This window comes from Rana temporaria, chromosome 4 (genome assembly GCF_905171775.1).
Source record: "Rana temporaria chromosome 4, aRanTem1.1, whole genome shotgun sequence".
Classification (NCBI taxonomy): Eukaryota; Metazoa; Chordata; class Amphibia; order Anura; family Ranidae; genus Rana; species Rana temporaria.
The window spans coordinates 118546312-118560581 of record NC_053492.1 but is presented as its reverse complement, the minus strand read 5'-3'; the positions used below and the strand labels follow the sequence as shown (position 1 = coordinate 118560581).

Sequence of the window (14270 nt, the reverse complement as noted above, 5' to 3'; positions counted from 1 at the left end):
GCTTAGCTGGGGACTGTGATGACACATCTAATAAAGTAAACGTAAACCCTAAATTAATATTTAAATTTATTAAAAACCATGCAGCATAAAGAGTTGCTATATTTTTTTTTATGATTTTGCCTTTTTGTTCCTTTGTTGTATATGACCACGGCTGATCTCCTACAACCCATCTGCACCCACTTCATGTCTGCTGCTGCAAGGCATTTTTATGGGCAGGAATCTTATTGGTGACAACAGTATACCATGTCTGTGCAATGTGCATGGCTGCTTGTAGTCTCTATTAGGAAGCATATTATGGCGTAACAACACAGGATCACAGTTGGGAGACAGAGAAAGAGACCAATGTTACCCTATAACAAGAAGTGCCTGATCAAGGACCTTCATGGCAGGATCACCACAGATTTTTAAATATATAAAATAACTTTTGAAATGACAATAACATGTAAAAGCTTATATGAGATTTTAGTGATTGGGTTTACACATACTTTCCTAAGTACAGCTACCTTTTTAAATATATGCTTACAATTATACAATAAAATATATGAATCAATTTCATAGCAGATAAACCCTAGTACACATGGGCTGAATGTCGGGCGACATCGGCCGGTTCAATAAAAAGCGTCCGACATCTGGCCTGTGTGTATGACATCCGGTCCCACAGAAGCGGGCCGAACTTCCGTCGAACAATGTCTGAGAGTGCTGGCTGAAGTGTTCTGGCGGGGGAGCGTCCCCTTGATAGTAACACAATAGCTCAGTGTGGGAGATCGCTGTACTGACACCGGGTTGTTAGTACAGCAGCTCTGACTGGAGCGGACAGTTTTTTTCTGGGTTGGACGAAAAAATCTGCTAGTGCGTACTAGGCTTAAAGCGGGGGAAAAAACCCTAAAAGGGTATAAGTACCCCCGGTACATCAGGATTTTAAGGGCAAACAGAAAAAACATATGTATAAAAATATATAATTTATTAAAGAAAAATCTTATCTGTATGCAAATGTAAAAATATGTGAAACACATTGATTATTCGTACATTATACATAGAATAGTACAATCATGATTTGAGACATTTGTACACATTTTCCAGTGAAAAAAGTTTTAGCTCCTTCAGCCTAACATGTTTCAGGAATACCAATCCTTTCTTCGGAGGCTCTTGGTAGGAGAAAGTACAAATATATTCAAGCACTGGATTTGTAGATACTGTATATACTCGTGTATAAGCCGACCCACCTAATTTTACCACAAAAAAAACTGGGAAGACGTATTGACTCGAGTATAAGCCTAGGGGGTGTCCATCTGCATGCCTCACTTTGCCTCACTGTATCCTAAGAAATAGAGCAGAACTGCCATTGCCATTCATGGAGGGGCAAAGGTTGAATTTGCAATATAATGCTATGGCAGCAGCACAGACGCTGCTGATGCTGCCATAGAATTATATTGTAATTTCGGCCTTTTTGTCCCATTTTGGTATCCAATTGCATTCAGAAGCTTCCGGGTTCTCGGACATTTGGGGTGTCTTGCTGGGACCTTTGTGTGGGCCAATCCGAGCTGGGATGGTGTAACGGCTCTAGGGAACAGGAGTGAACCACAACTGCGGATGCAAGGATTTCAATGCTCTTCCTTATGTGAGAATTCAGTATTAAGCCCCAAGCGTCACTCCACACAAACAGGAGTTTGGGGGTTCTCTACATCCCCAGACAACAGTACTGACTGTGTGGGTACTGCCAGCTCATCATCCCTGGAGATTGGTTGCTTTATGAGGATCTGAGTCACCATCCTGTTTCTTTACTTGTGATACCTGCTCATTTGACCATCTGGTAATTCAGTGGTCCATATGTGAAGGTGAGAGTACCCATCTTTATTGGTGGAGGGATCACTTTAAGCTTGGCTTCTCATATCACGTGGTGAAGTATTATTATGGGAAAAAAGCCAAACTCATACTTCTCTTTTAAGGTTCATTCTATTTTAAATTTTTTAGTGGGGTCAATTTGACATTCATTTTTGACTGCAGTGATGAGAAAATTCGAACAAGCAGGACGAAAAATGTTTTTCAAACAAACAAATTTCTAACAGTGTATCTGGTTTTTACTTGGTATAGTCCCTTCAATTAAATATCAAATGTCAAAAACAAATGAAATTTTTAACTACCGTATTTATCGGCGTATAACGCGCACTTTTTTCCCCTTAAAATCAGGGGAAAACCGTGGGTGAGCGTTATACGTGGATCCGCTGTCTCTGAGCGCCGCTGCTGACATATACCGAGCGCAGTACACTCGGGTACACTCGGCTATGCTCGGCCGCGTTCCGCGTTTAGAGACAGCGCGGGAGAGCTCAGAGATAGCGCAGGAGAAGTGGGGAGGACACCACTGAGGCCGCAGACGGACGCCGGACCGGACAAGGCCGCCGATGGACGCCGGGCAAGACACCGACAAACTGTAAGTAATTCATTTTTTTCCAGGAATTTCCCTTCTAGAGTATGGGTGCGCGCTATACGCCGGTGCTCGCTATAGGAAGGTAAATACGGTAAATACGGTACTTTCATCAAATCGTTAAATGTACTGAGAATCTTCTTATGAATTTTCATTTGAAAATCTAATAGTGTATAGCCAGCTAAAGACATACTGAGGTTGATTTACTGAAAGCAAATAGATTTTGAGTTGCACTCGTTTTCCTTACTAAATATAATGTGGTAAAGCTTTGTGGAAATCACAAAGTTTCACCACATTTACTAAGCTCTGGGGAAAATAACACAATCTATTTGCCTTTAGTAATTCAACCCTAGTGTTGACTTTATAAAATTATTCCCACAGCTTTCTTCCGGGGGTTTTTATTTTAATAAAAAATATATATTTATAGGCTGATAAAATACAAGATTATCTGTAGAGGTCACAAAAGGTTTTTTTTATTTCCCTTTTGCCTTTTATTTGTCAAAATAATAAAATTAATTTTCTGGTAAACTGATTTCTCTCTTCACTTTTAGGACTGCCTCTTTTCTGGACCTCTGCAAGAACCCGCGGCTTTTCTTTGACTGATGTTTCCCAATTGTTGAGCAGCAACCCGGCCAAACTGTGCGGCCTTGGCAATCGTAAAGGAGCCATTAAAGTGGGTTATGATGCTGATTTGGTCATCTGGGACCCTGACAGAGAGTTTCAGGTATGTAAAATAACAGGATCACTCAGCTATAAAGATTATATAGAGTTTGATGAAATTGGCCCCCTTAGCAACCAATCTGCATTATAAAACACAGCTGGATGGGTTCTCTTAGTGGACTTTCACTATAGAGACGTGAGAATCTCAGAGGGCTTTTTACATGAAGAAAATAGTTTCACTTTTCCAATGAAAATGTATTCACATACATGGTAAAATGTGTTTTACTAATTTTCACCTCCGAAGAATTTTACAGCCACAGCTCTCTCCAGAACCACGGGCTAATATGCAAATGCACTGCAGTGGCCATGCTACTTTGTCAACCAGATCTGACTTCAAGGCCAGATTTTAGTTGTGTCCCACCTAAAACAGCAAGACTTCTTTTAGACAGGCAGGAGGCTTCCTGCCCTCAGAAAAGCAATCAGTGGTGGATCGCTTTTCAGAAGGCGATATAGCAGCGGCTGGCAGGCATTCAGGAGGCACTACTCCCGCCTTCTGACACCACCTGTTTTTTAACTTTCTTTTTCCAATTGCTGAACAGCAATTTTACATTTGGCTTTGCAGTGCAGCCCAATTGATCTCAATGGGCAAGTTTGAGGGGTGGTGTCATCCAAGATAAAAATGCTTCGGTCAGGAAACAAAGCATCACGGCCACAGCAAGTGTACAGCCCTGTCCGGCTATAATATTAGAATTTACAGTATATCCACCTGTTTTTACCACCTTTCTGGTGCCTTTGAGTCCTTAAGGTACATATATATATATATATATATATATGTATATGTGTATATGTGTGTATATATATATATATATATATATATATATATAATGTGTGTGTGTGTGTATATATATATATATATATATATATATATATATATATACTGTACTACCTATTGCTGATGTAGTGTATTTTATTAAGCATACTGTTATCTTTTAGACACCCTTAATGTGATTGTAAACCTTAATTTTTTTAATTAAAATAAAAAAGAGGTTTATACTTACCTGCTCTGTGAAATATTATTCCAAAGATTGGCCCATTACCTTCTATTCTGTGGTCCCCCACTGGTGCTTTACCCTCCTCCTCTTCTGTCTCTGCCCCCATAGCAAGCCACATTCCCCACCCGGGCATAGACTCTCCTCACAGGATTTGACTGACAGCAGTCAAAGGGGAGAGAAGACCTGCAACCAGCACATCGATGGATCAATAAAGGACTCATAGACATGCACACCCGTGCAATGCCGATTTCCCCTGCTTCCTGGCACCCTGCTGTTCTGCTTGCTTCCCACCTCTCCTCGCCTGCCAGCTGCTGCAGGGGATGTTTCAAAAGGTGAAGTTTACAATCACTTTAAGGTAAAAAACCTTTAAGCCTTGTACACACAGTCGTGATTCCCGGCGTAAAAAGTCCGTCGGGAATCCCAAGGAGAAAACCGAGAACCTGCTCGGTAACTATTTCCCCCTACACACGACCGGGCTTCCGGACAGGAAAACCATGCCATGAGAGCTTTGGTCGGGAATCCTGGCCATGTGTATGCTCCATCGCAGTGTTTCCCATAGGAAAGCTGTCAGGTTAAAAACCACCAGGAATCCCGGCGGGAAAAAAGAGACCTGGGCCCAGATTCACGTAGGAGGGCGTATCTTTGTGCGGGCGTAGCGTATCAAGATACGCTACACCGCCGTAACTTAGAGAAGCGAGTACCGTATTCACAAAGAACTTGCGCCCTAAGTTACGGCGGCATTGCGTAAATGGGCCGGCGTAAGCCCGCCTAATTCAAACTAGGCCGGTAGGGGGCGTGTTGTATGGTAATGAATCGTGACCCCACGTAAATGACGCACCTAACGAACGGCGCATGCTCAGTATCACATCGAATTTTCTCCCTAACTTACGCTGGCTCAATGTTTAGTCGACGTGAACGTAACCTACGCCCATCCCCATTCACGGACGACTTACGCAAACGAGGTAAAATACGACGCTGTTGCGACGTTTCCGACGTCAATACCTAACATGACTTACCCCTGCTTTATGAGGGGTAAAGTTACGCCGGTCCGACGCCTTACGTAAACAGCGTATTTTAATACGCCGGGCGCAAGTACATTCGTGAATCAGCGTATCTAGCTCATTTGCATATTTGATGCGGAAATCAACGGAAGCACCACCTAGCGGCCAGCATAAATATGCACCTAAGATACGACGGCGTAAGAGACTTACATCAGTCGTATCTTATACAAATTCTGGCGTATCTGATTCTTTGAATCACGCGCCGAGATACGACGCCTCACATTCAGACTTACGACGACGTATCTGGAGATACGCCGTCGTAAGTCCTTTGTGAATCTGGGCCTAGGTTCTCTTTTTTTTTTTACGGCAGTTTTCCTGTCGGGAAAACTGTGATGGAACATACACACGGCCTGTTTTCCCAGCCAAAAGCTCTCGTGGCAGTTTTCCAGACGGGAAAACCAGTCGTGTGTACGAGGCTTGAAGCCTCGTACACACGACCGAGTTTCTTGGCAAAAACCAGCAAGAAACTTGCTGGGAGATATTTTTTTGCCGAGGAAACCGGTCGTGTGTACATTTTCATCGAGGAAACTGCCGAGAAACTTGACGAGCCAAAAAGAGAGCAAGTTCTCTATTTCCTCGACGGGAATGGAGAAACTTGCCTTGTCGAGTTCCTTGACAGCCTAACAAGGAACTCGACGAGGAAAACTATGTGTTTCGCCCGTCGAGTTCCTCGGTCGTGTGTACGAGGCTTAAGAGTTTAGAACCACTTTAGATATTTGATTTCTGTTTGTAACACAATTTCTCTTATTGGTATGTCTTATCATTATGTTTTTCTGCTGTTCTATTAGGTACAAGAAAATGATATTCATCACAAGAATAAGGTAACCAAATGAGACATTTTACAATAGCAAATAGCAATAGCAATAGCAAATTTCACAGCTTGGTTATTATACAAATTAAAATAATAAATTGTTACATATTAAAGACATAATCTTACCACAGGTGTGTTGAATTTGGCACCAACGTTTGTTTACGGTACCTACATGCATTAGTAATAGACATTCAGAACGGGCAATAGTTCACCTTATTCCCTATTGTTGGTAATCTGGTGATCTGAAAATCCTTGATTGTGACACGTGAAAGCTATTCTCAATCACACCAACTACAAGTTGTGTTTTACACACAGAAAGTACAATGAACTGTGATGTAAGAAACACAAAGTATTACAAAGCTATATGTGCTACAAAGTTTCTGACAGCCACCAATCAGAATCGGAAAAACATTCCCAGAGGTGCTGGGAAGTTTTAGAGATGCATGGGTAGTCAGGTGGAAGAAAACTTCAAACAAACTCAAGAGCTCTGGCAAGGCAGCTCCCACACAACTAAAGTCGCGTACACACAACCACTTTTCATGTCATGGAAAAAAAAGTTTTTCTCAACGTGATTCTTGTCAAGCCTGCCTTGCATACACATGATCGTGATAAAAAATGCTTGAGCAAAGCACGGTGACGTACAACGGCACTATAAAGGGGAATTTCCAATCGATTGCCGCCACCCTTTGGGCTGATTATGCAAATTTTACTTCTCATAACTTGCTTCTGAGCATGCACGTTTTTTTTTCCTGTCGTTAAAGCCTACAAACGACCATTTCTCACGACGTGATAAAGGATGATGTGAAAAACGACGAGAAAAAATAGAGCATGTTCTAAATTTTTAATGCCAATTTTTCACGTCGAGAAAAATGCTCTGGAGCCTACACACGATCATTTTTAATGACCAATTAATTTTTTTTTTTTTAAACGGTTGTGTGTACGCGGCATTAGGCTTCCCTTGATGGGTTCCCAGCAATATCTCAAACCACAGAAATACAGAAAGGAGCACCAGACAAAAAGCAGATGAAAGAGTCGAAAATAATTTTAATTGCTAGTAAAAAAAAAAGTCATATATGACTTCGGATTGAACTAATTCAAACCTGTTGGGAAGTTTAGCAGTGACTGGAAATGCTCTGGGGAAGCACTGGGTAAGGAAGTTACTTAGCTTAGGCTACTGGTGGTTGGTAGACTTCCACTGACTGTGAAGTACAGTCTTGATTCCTACTGTACAGAACTTGGAACTTGGATAAGGGTAAATGGACTTGGACATTACAATGGTTGCTTTGATTGTTGGACAGCAGTAGTGGCTTAGTGGTTTCTCTTATTGCCTGGAATGGCTCATTAACAAAAAACATTTTTTTACATAGGGAAGAAAAAAGAACCACATACATGATTTGTAAGATAGAGTGGGCCTAGGGTGGAAATCAGTATAGGCAATACATTTGGACAGAGCCGAGTTTATGGGAATTATGCAGAGTGACAACACTACAAAGTATACTGCAAAACCAAGCACGTTTGCTTGTATAAAAGATCCTTCATGACATATCCCTCCATTGCAATAAACCCAGTTATGCATAATACTGCTATAGGCTCAATACACAAAGCTAACACACCAGGATAAATATAAAGAGTAGACTGAGGTAGAGAATCTAGAGCGTTATCTGTTGGCTTTTTAATACTTCTATGGGAATTCAGTGCTGAGATTATCCTGCCATAATTCCTGCCTCTGTGCCAATTTACCTTGGAGTTCTGGGACTTCCCACCCCCTCTAGGTCTTTTCCTGCTGCATTCGATATGATATCAAAATCCAACAAAGAGAGATTCCCTCAAATTGGCCATATGGTGTAAAGTTCAGGCTGCACAGAAACCTTATCGATGGGGAAGTGTAAAAACTCTTCAGCACTTGCTAACGCTAAAATCAGTTTGGGTGCAATGGAACTTTAGGCTGGATTCACACCTTTCTGTGCATGTTTTCATGCAATTTTACATGCATTATGTACAATCATACATTTTCATGTGCTGCTATTATCATCCATAAGCAAGATATAACATGTGCCATTTAAAACAAAGACCAGCTTGTATATGAGCGTTGACATGTATTAAAAGACGTAGGTGCCTAATGCCCAGTATTGTAATATTTTCAGACCTGTAATCGACTTACATGACATCTAATAATGATTTTGTACCTTGCAGCTCACCCCATATCTAGGATTCCTTCTTCAAGGAAAAGTCATGGCTACTCTTGTTCGGGGGACTCTGGTTTATTTCAAAGGGAAGCATGTAGCCCAGCCAACAGGAGAACTTGTTCTTATAAACACTGTGGAGCCTGGTAAAACTAGTACACCAGGTGCACCCTATTATTAGGAAGAACCTACCAAATATCTAAGCCATTTATGACGTTATTGAAAAGTACCTACCAAATGTCTAAACTCTTCATTTGTACTATTAGAAAAAAACGTTCAGACGAAGAACTTCAAATTATCTAACTTATGCCGCGTACACATGATCGGAATTTCTGATGAAAAAAGTCAGATGAAATTTTTTCATCAGATATTCCGACCGTGTGTGTGCCCCATCTGAGTTTTTCCTTCGGAAATTCCGACGGACTTAGAAAGAAAACATGTTCCCTTTTTTTACGATGGAAATTCCGTTCGTCTGTATGGAACTCCAATGGAGAAAAAACCCTGCATGCTCAGAATGAAGTCGACATGCTCGGAAGCTTTGAACTTAATTTTTCTCAGCTCGTGTAGTGTTGTACGTCTCCACATTCTTGACGGTCAGAATTTGGTGTGATGCCGCGTACACACGATCATTTTTCGGCATTAAAAAAAACAAAGTTTTTCCAACTTCATCATTAAAACGATGTTGCCCACACACCACCGTTTTAATAAAGAAATGCTCTAGAAAAGCGCGGTGACGTACAACATGTATGATGGCACTATAAAGAGGAAGTTCCATGCGGATGGCACCACCCTTGGGGCTGCTTTAGCTGATTCCATGTTAGTAAAAGACGATTTGCGCTTTTCTGTCTGTTACAGCGTGATGAATGTGCTTACTCCATTACGAATGGTAGTTTTACCAGAACGAGCGCTCCCATCTCATAACTTGCTTCTGAGCATGGGCGGGTTTTTAACGTCGTTTTAGCCCACACACGATAATTTTTTACAACCTGAAAAACGTCGTTAAAAAATGCAGCATGTTCGGGAAAAAAATTGTCGTATTTAGTATATCTAATGGAGTGAAGAAGGGTTAGAACCTATCAGGTCTTTACTGTTGTTCCTCTGCTGTAGAGGGAATTTGTATGAGAAATAGAAGGGGGCTTCTGTTTTGGTGACAACTAACTAAAGGTGGATACACACAGATTGAAATTTGTCCAGTTCAGCAGTGACAAGCTGAATTTGGATCTGTGTGTAGCTCTCCCTATGTGACAGAAGCCGATCATAAGATTGGCTCCTGTAGAACAGACCAACTAGAACACCTTCTTTGATCATCAGTTTGCAGCCAATCAGCTGCAACGCTGTTCAGTATATTCTGAGGCCTCGTACACCCGACCGAGGAACTCGTCGTAAATGAAACATCGTTTTCCTCGACGAGTTCCTTGTTAGGCTTGTCGAGAATCTTGACAAGCTTTCTTTGCGTACACACTGTCAAGACAAAATCTCGTCGTTCTCAAATGCGGTGACGTTCAACAATATACAATGGCACTAGAAAGGGGAAGTTCGATTCCATTGACGCCACCCTAGGGGCTGCTTTTGCTAATCTTGTGTTACCACGTGTTAAGTAAAAGTTTGGTGAGAGACGCGCTTTTCAGTCTGGTACAGCGTGACGAATGTGCTATCTCCATTACGAACGCTACTTTTATCGAAGGTGCGCTCCCATCTCATACTTTATTCTGAGCATGCGCGGGTTTCTAAGCATACACACGAACGTGTTTCTCGTCATAAACCAACCCGATGAGAAACACGACGAGGAAATTGAGACTCCCGACGAGGAAAAAGAGAACTTGTTCTCTTTTTTTCTCGTCGAGTTCCATGACAGTTTTCTTGACGAAAAACATACACACGACCGTTTTCCTCGGCAAAAAAGCTCTGCCACCAAGTTTCTTGATGGATTCTGTCGAGGAAAACAGTCGTGTGTACGAGGCCTGACAGTGGAAACTCCTCACTGACTGTCAGATTACAATGTCCCAACAGTAGGGATTCCTGTATCCACCTAGTTTCAATGGAGGAATCTTTTTTTCGTTCAGCCCGCTGTGTGTGTGTACCCAGTTTCCAGTACAGGAAGTGAGATTTCTCCATTGGAAAAACAGACAGCAAAACCAGACAAGGGTTATAACCATTCACTATTCTGTTCAAGAAAAAAAACAATTTTGCAATTAATTAACGTAATTAAAATGTAATTGCTGAGAATACAAATATTTGTTAACCCCTGTTTGTTCCAGGTTTTGTATGCTTGGAGTAGTTTCACTGCTTGCAAAATTTAGGTTATGTGTGCCTCTTCTTACCAAGGCTCCTTTTTACAATGATCTGGTGCGTTTCTCCCACAATGCATACAGTAACATAACTCCTGCGTGAAGGACTTTGGGTGCACTTTCAGAAAGCACACCAAAACCGCAGGACATAATGGAAGTATATGGCAAAGCACAGCTGACCCACACGAAAACCACAGGTACACTGCGCTGCACCCACACTGTGGGAGAAGCACACCGGATCAATGTGAAAGTGCCCTAATAGCAGTTAGATTCATTTTATGATAGTAACTGTGTGTACGAAAACATCATTTTTATTGTCTGTTCAAATAAACCAAAATTTGTGTGTTTGACTTCCCAGTTTATACATACTATCTTATCATCTCTATAAGTATACGTCAAGCTAAAACTGCTTTTTAAAATTTGGATGGGTTGAGGAAAGACTCAAGATCAGAGGCATCATTATGATTCATTCACACTAGTGAAGAGCGGTCTGCGTTTGGATCACTCTTCAGAGAGTATGGCTCAAGCACAGGGTTTTACTACCCCCCAAACCTCACATGTGAACAAATCCATTGAGATTTCACTGGTTTCCAGTAGCCCAATGTATTAAATTCAAATTACTAACCACAACTTACAAAGCCATCCACAACATTGCCCCTCATCTGCAGATATCACCCAAATCGTCCTCTCCACGCCTCCCAAGACATCTTGCTCTCTAGCTCTCCTGTTACCTCCTTCCATACTTGCATCCAGGACTTTTCCAGAACATATACCATCCTCTGGAGCTCCCTACCCCAGTATATCTGGTCAGCTCCTACCCTTTCTCCCTGTAGGCAATGCTTGAAAACCCATTTATTCAGGGAAGCCTATCCGACCTCCAACTAAAAATTGTACTGTACTCCATCAGATCATCCCCTGCAGCTATTACCTCTTGTACCACTTCCTCCCTATTAGATTGTAAGCTCCATGAGCAGGGTCCTCCTATTCTTTTTGTATTGAACTGTGTTGTAATCGTACTGCCCCCCTTTATATTGTAAAGTGCTGCACAAACCTACGGCCCGCCGCTGCTAAATAGCCGGCCCGTCAGTGCACGTGATGGATTCACATGCACCCCGCACCCCGCATTTGCTTGCCTGTTATCCCAAGCAGCCTTCTGCGGCTCGTCCTGGGCTCTTTTTTCCCACCCGGAGGCCCGAGCGACCAGCCGGCAAGTCCGCTGGCTGGAGGGAGACCTGAACAAAGTCAGAATCGGCTTCGATCGGGTCTTTGATCTAGTAACCCGGAAGCGATGTCACAACGCCAAATTTTTTAAAATTACAGCATTCAAAACAGCCAAACTTGGCGTTTTGAATGCTTTTAAGTGCAAAGGAGGAATTCGGGGTCTCACAGATCTGGGATCCCTCCATAAAGAGTACCCATCACTTCCTATTACTGTCACAAGGGATGTTTACATTCCTTCTGACAGCAATAAAAGTGATTCGAATTTTTTTTTAAAGGGAGAGTGTCAAAATAAAAAAATTTAAATTTAAAAAATAATAATTTTTTAAAGCGCCCCATCCCTTCGTGCTCGTACCCAGTCGCAGCTGTAAATGTAAACAGTGTTCAAACCACAGATTGCTGGGATCGGTAGAGAGAGAGCAATAATTCTAACACAAGATCTCCTCTGTAACTCTAAACTGGTAATCTGTAGAACTTTTTAAAGCGTTGCCTATGGAGATGTTTAAGTACAGTAGTTTGTTGCTATTCCACGCATGTGCGCAATTTTAAAGCATAAAGTTTGGGGGCTGTGTAATATGCAGGGGGGCTGAGTGATGTGCAGGGGGCTGTGTAATATGCAGGGGGCTGTGTAATGTAAAGGGGTCCAGAGGTACAGGGGCTGTGTAATGTAAAGGGGTCCAGAGGTGTGGGCTGTGTAATGAAAAGGGGTCCGGAGGTGCGGGGGCTGTGTAATGTAAAGGAGTCTGGAGGTGCGGGCTGTGTAATGTAAAGGGGTCCAGAGGTGCGGGGGCTGTGTAATGTAAAGGAGTCTGGAGGTGCGGGCTGTGTAATGTAAAGGGGTCCAGAGGTGCAGGGGCTGTGTAATGTAAAGGGATCCAGAGGTGAGGGTTGTGTAATGTAAGGGGGTCCAGGGGTGCAGGGGCTGTGTAATGTAAAGGGGTCCAGAAGTGCGGGGGCTGTGTAATGTAAAGGGGTCTAGAGGTGCGGGGGTTGTGTAATGCAAAGGAGTCCAGAGGTGCGGGGGCTGTGTAATGTAAAGGGGTCCAGATTATTATCTTCATTTATTAGCAAGTGAATGTGGCCCTCCATGCATTCACATACATCCAGCTGGCCCTTAAGTGGAAAAAGGTTTCTGACCCCTGATATAAATCATGTATTATAATAATTTACCTATACTTCCTATGCTTCTGACCTTTTACTATGTAGGAAGTGAGTTGACTACTCCAACAGCAACGCAGGTAGATAAAAAGATGCCTTTCTTTAGTAGAGTAGGGGAAGACCCTGTCAACTTTGTATTCCTGCCTGTGTGCCTGTTGCAAATTTCTTACTTCCTGTCTACTGAAACTGTTGTCAGAATGAGTGAGGGTAAATCTTTGTAATCGAGCTTGAGAAAAGAGTAAAAGGAGACAAGAGTTCTAAATCTATATTGTTCTAACCAAAAATTATTGGGTCAACACACACTGACTTTATAAAATACATCCTTTTTGTATATATAACTGAAAAAGACCCTTCTTGGGCTATGGCCCTGGAGCTATAGACTCATATATAACATTGTGATAACAAAGGCACACATGAAAAAGATAAGGCACACAAACAGATCAAACATTGTTCCTTGTAGATTGCTGGAAGGAAAGTGAAAGTGGTACCTCATGTTGAGTCCCTGAAATATCGCTCACATGGACACCTGCAGCAGCAGCCATGACAGGACACGGGAAATCTATCAGCGTGGAACATAGAGCTTGGAGACTCAGAAAAACGGAAAAGATAATATTGCCTGTGCACATACAAAGACAGCACCAAACAAAAGCATGACACTGAGCAGAAAAGGCATGCACACACAGGAATACTACTGCAAATAAATGAATGTAATCAAGCGTGTGCGACTTCTATTTCATATTTACATATTTATTAAAATCATTTTTACACATAGTCATTTAGCGTTCTTGCATCCCTGTCCTTTTTACAGATAAACAATCAGTACACATGTAACCAGTATAGCAATACAGTATATAAATAGTAATACAAGTAGGCTGGAAGAGGCATTACATTGTATAAAACAAGGTTATCCTGTTAGTTACCACATAATACCAAGTAGTAGCCTGCATTCACATCTGTGCGTTTTGAATTGTGGGCAGATTTGCCGTGATTCTGTCTGCCATTAGTTTCACCCAAAAGAAGTTCCTGAACTTTTTTGGGTGACAAACTTGACACAATGCGTTTTGCAGCGATTGCAGTGCGATTTATCGCGTGACAATCATGGCAGAACCGCACTGTGTTTTTAGGTGGCATTCAAATGAATGGCCTTTGAAATGTGCCTTGTGCGATTTGTCATTCACACCTGGGCATTTTGAGATCGCAGGCAGAATCACGCCAAATCTGCCCGCAATTCAAAATGCCCAGGTGTGAATGCAGCCTAACTGAAATCAGCAACAAACATATATAATAATACAAATACCTAAGTTAGTAAGAAAGGAATCATCCTGGTCAAGGGATTTCACTATATTCTTAATATACCTAAAAATAAGTGGAAAAAAACTAAGAAATAAGCAAACACCCTGGATATATATCCAGCTAT

At 41.9% G+C, this 14270-nt stretch overlaps 1 protein-coding gene across 2 annotated transcripts in view; it reads left to right on the top strand.

Annotated features, from left to right (window-relative positions):
- The window catches only part of LOC120936509 (allantoinase, mitochondrial-like), a 50808-nt gene extending 37184 nt beyond the window's left edge, over window positions 1-13624 (top strand). The window contains exons 10-12 of one of the 2 annotated variants that reach the window (XM_040348925.1): window positions 2974-3146; window positions 5984-6016; window positions 13314-13624. In XM_040348925.1, the coding sequence (XP_040204859.1) occupies window positions 2974-3146; window positions 5984-6016; window positions 13314-13397 (290 nt within the window). In that variant the 3' untranslated portion in view covers window positions 13398-13624. Of the gene's footprint in view, window positions 1-2973; window positions 3147-5983; window positions 6017-8199; window positions 8429-13313 lie in introns of those variants that run through there. The other variant, XM_040348924.1, reaches the window with a different exon arrangement.
- Window positions 13625-14270: the final 646 nt, after the last annotated feature.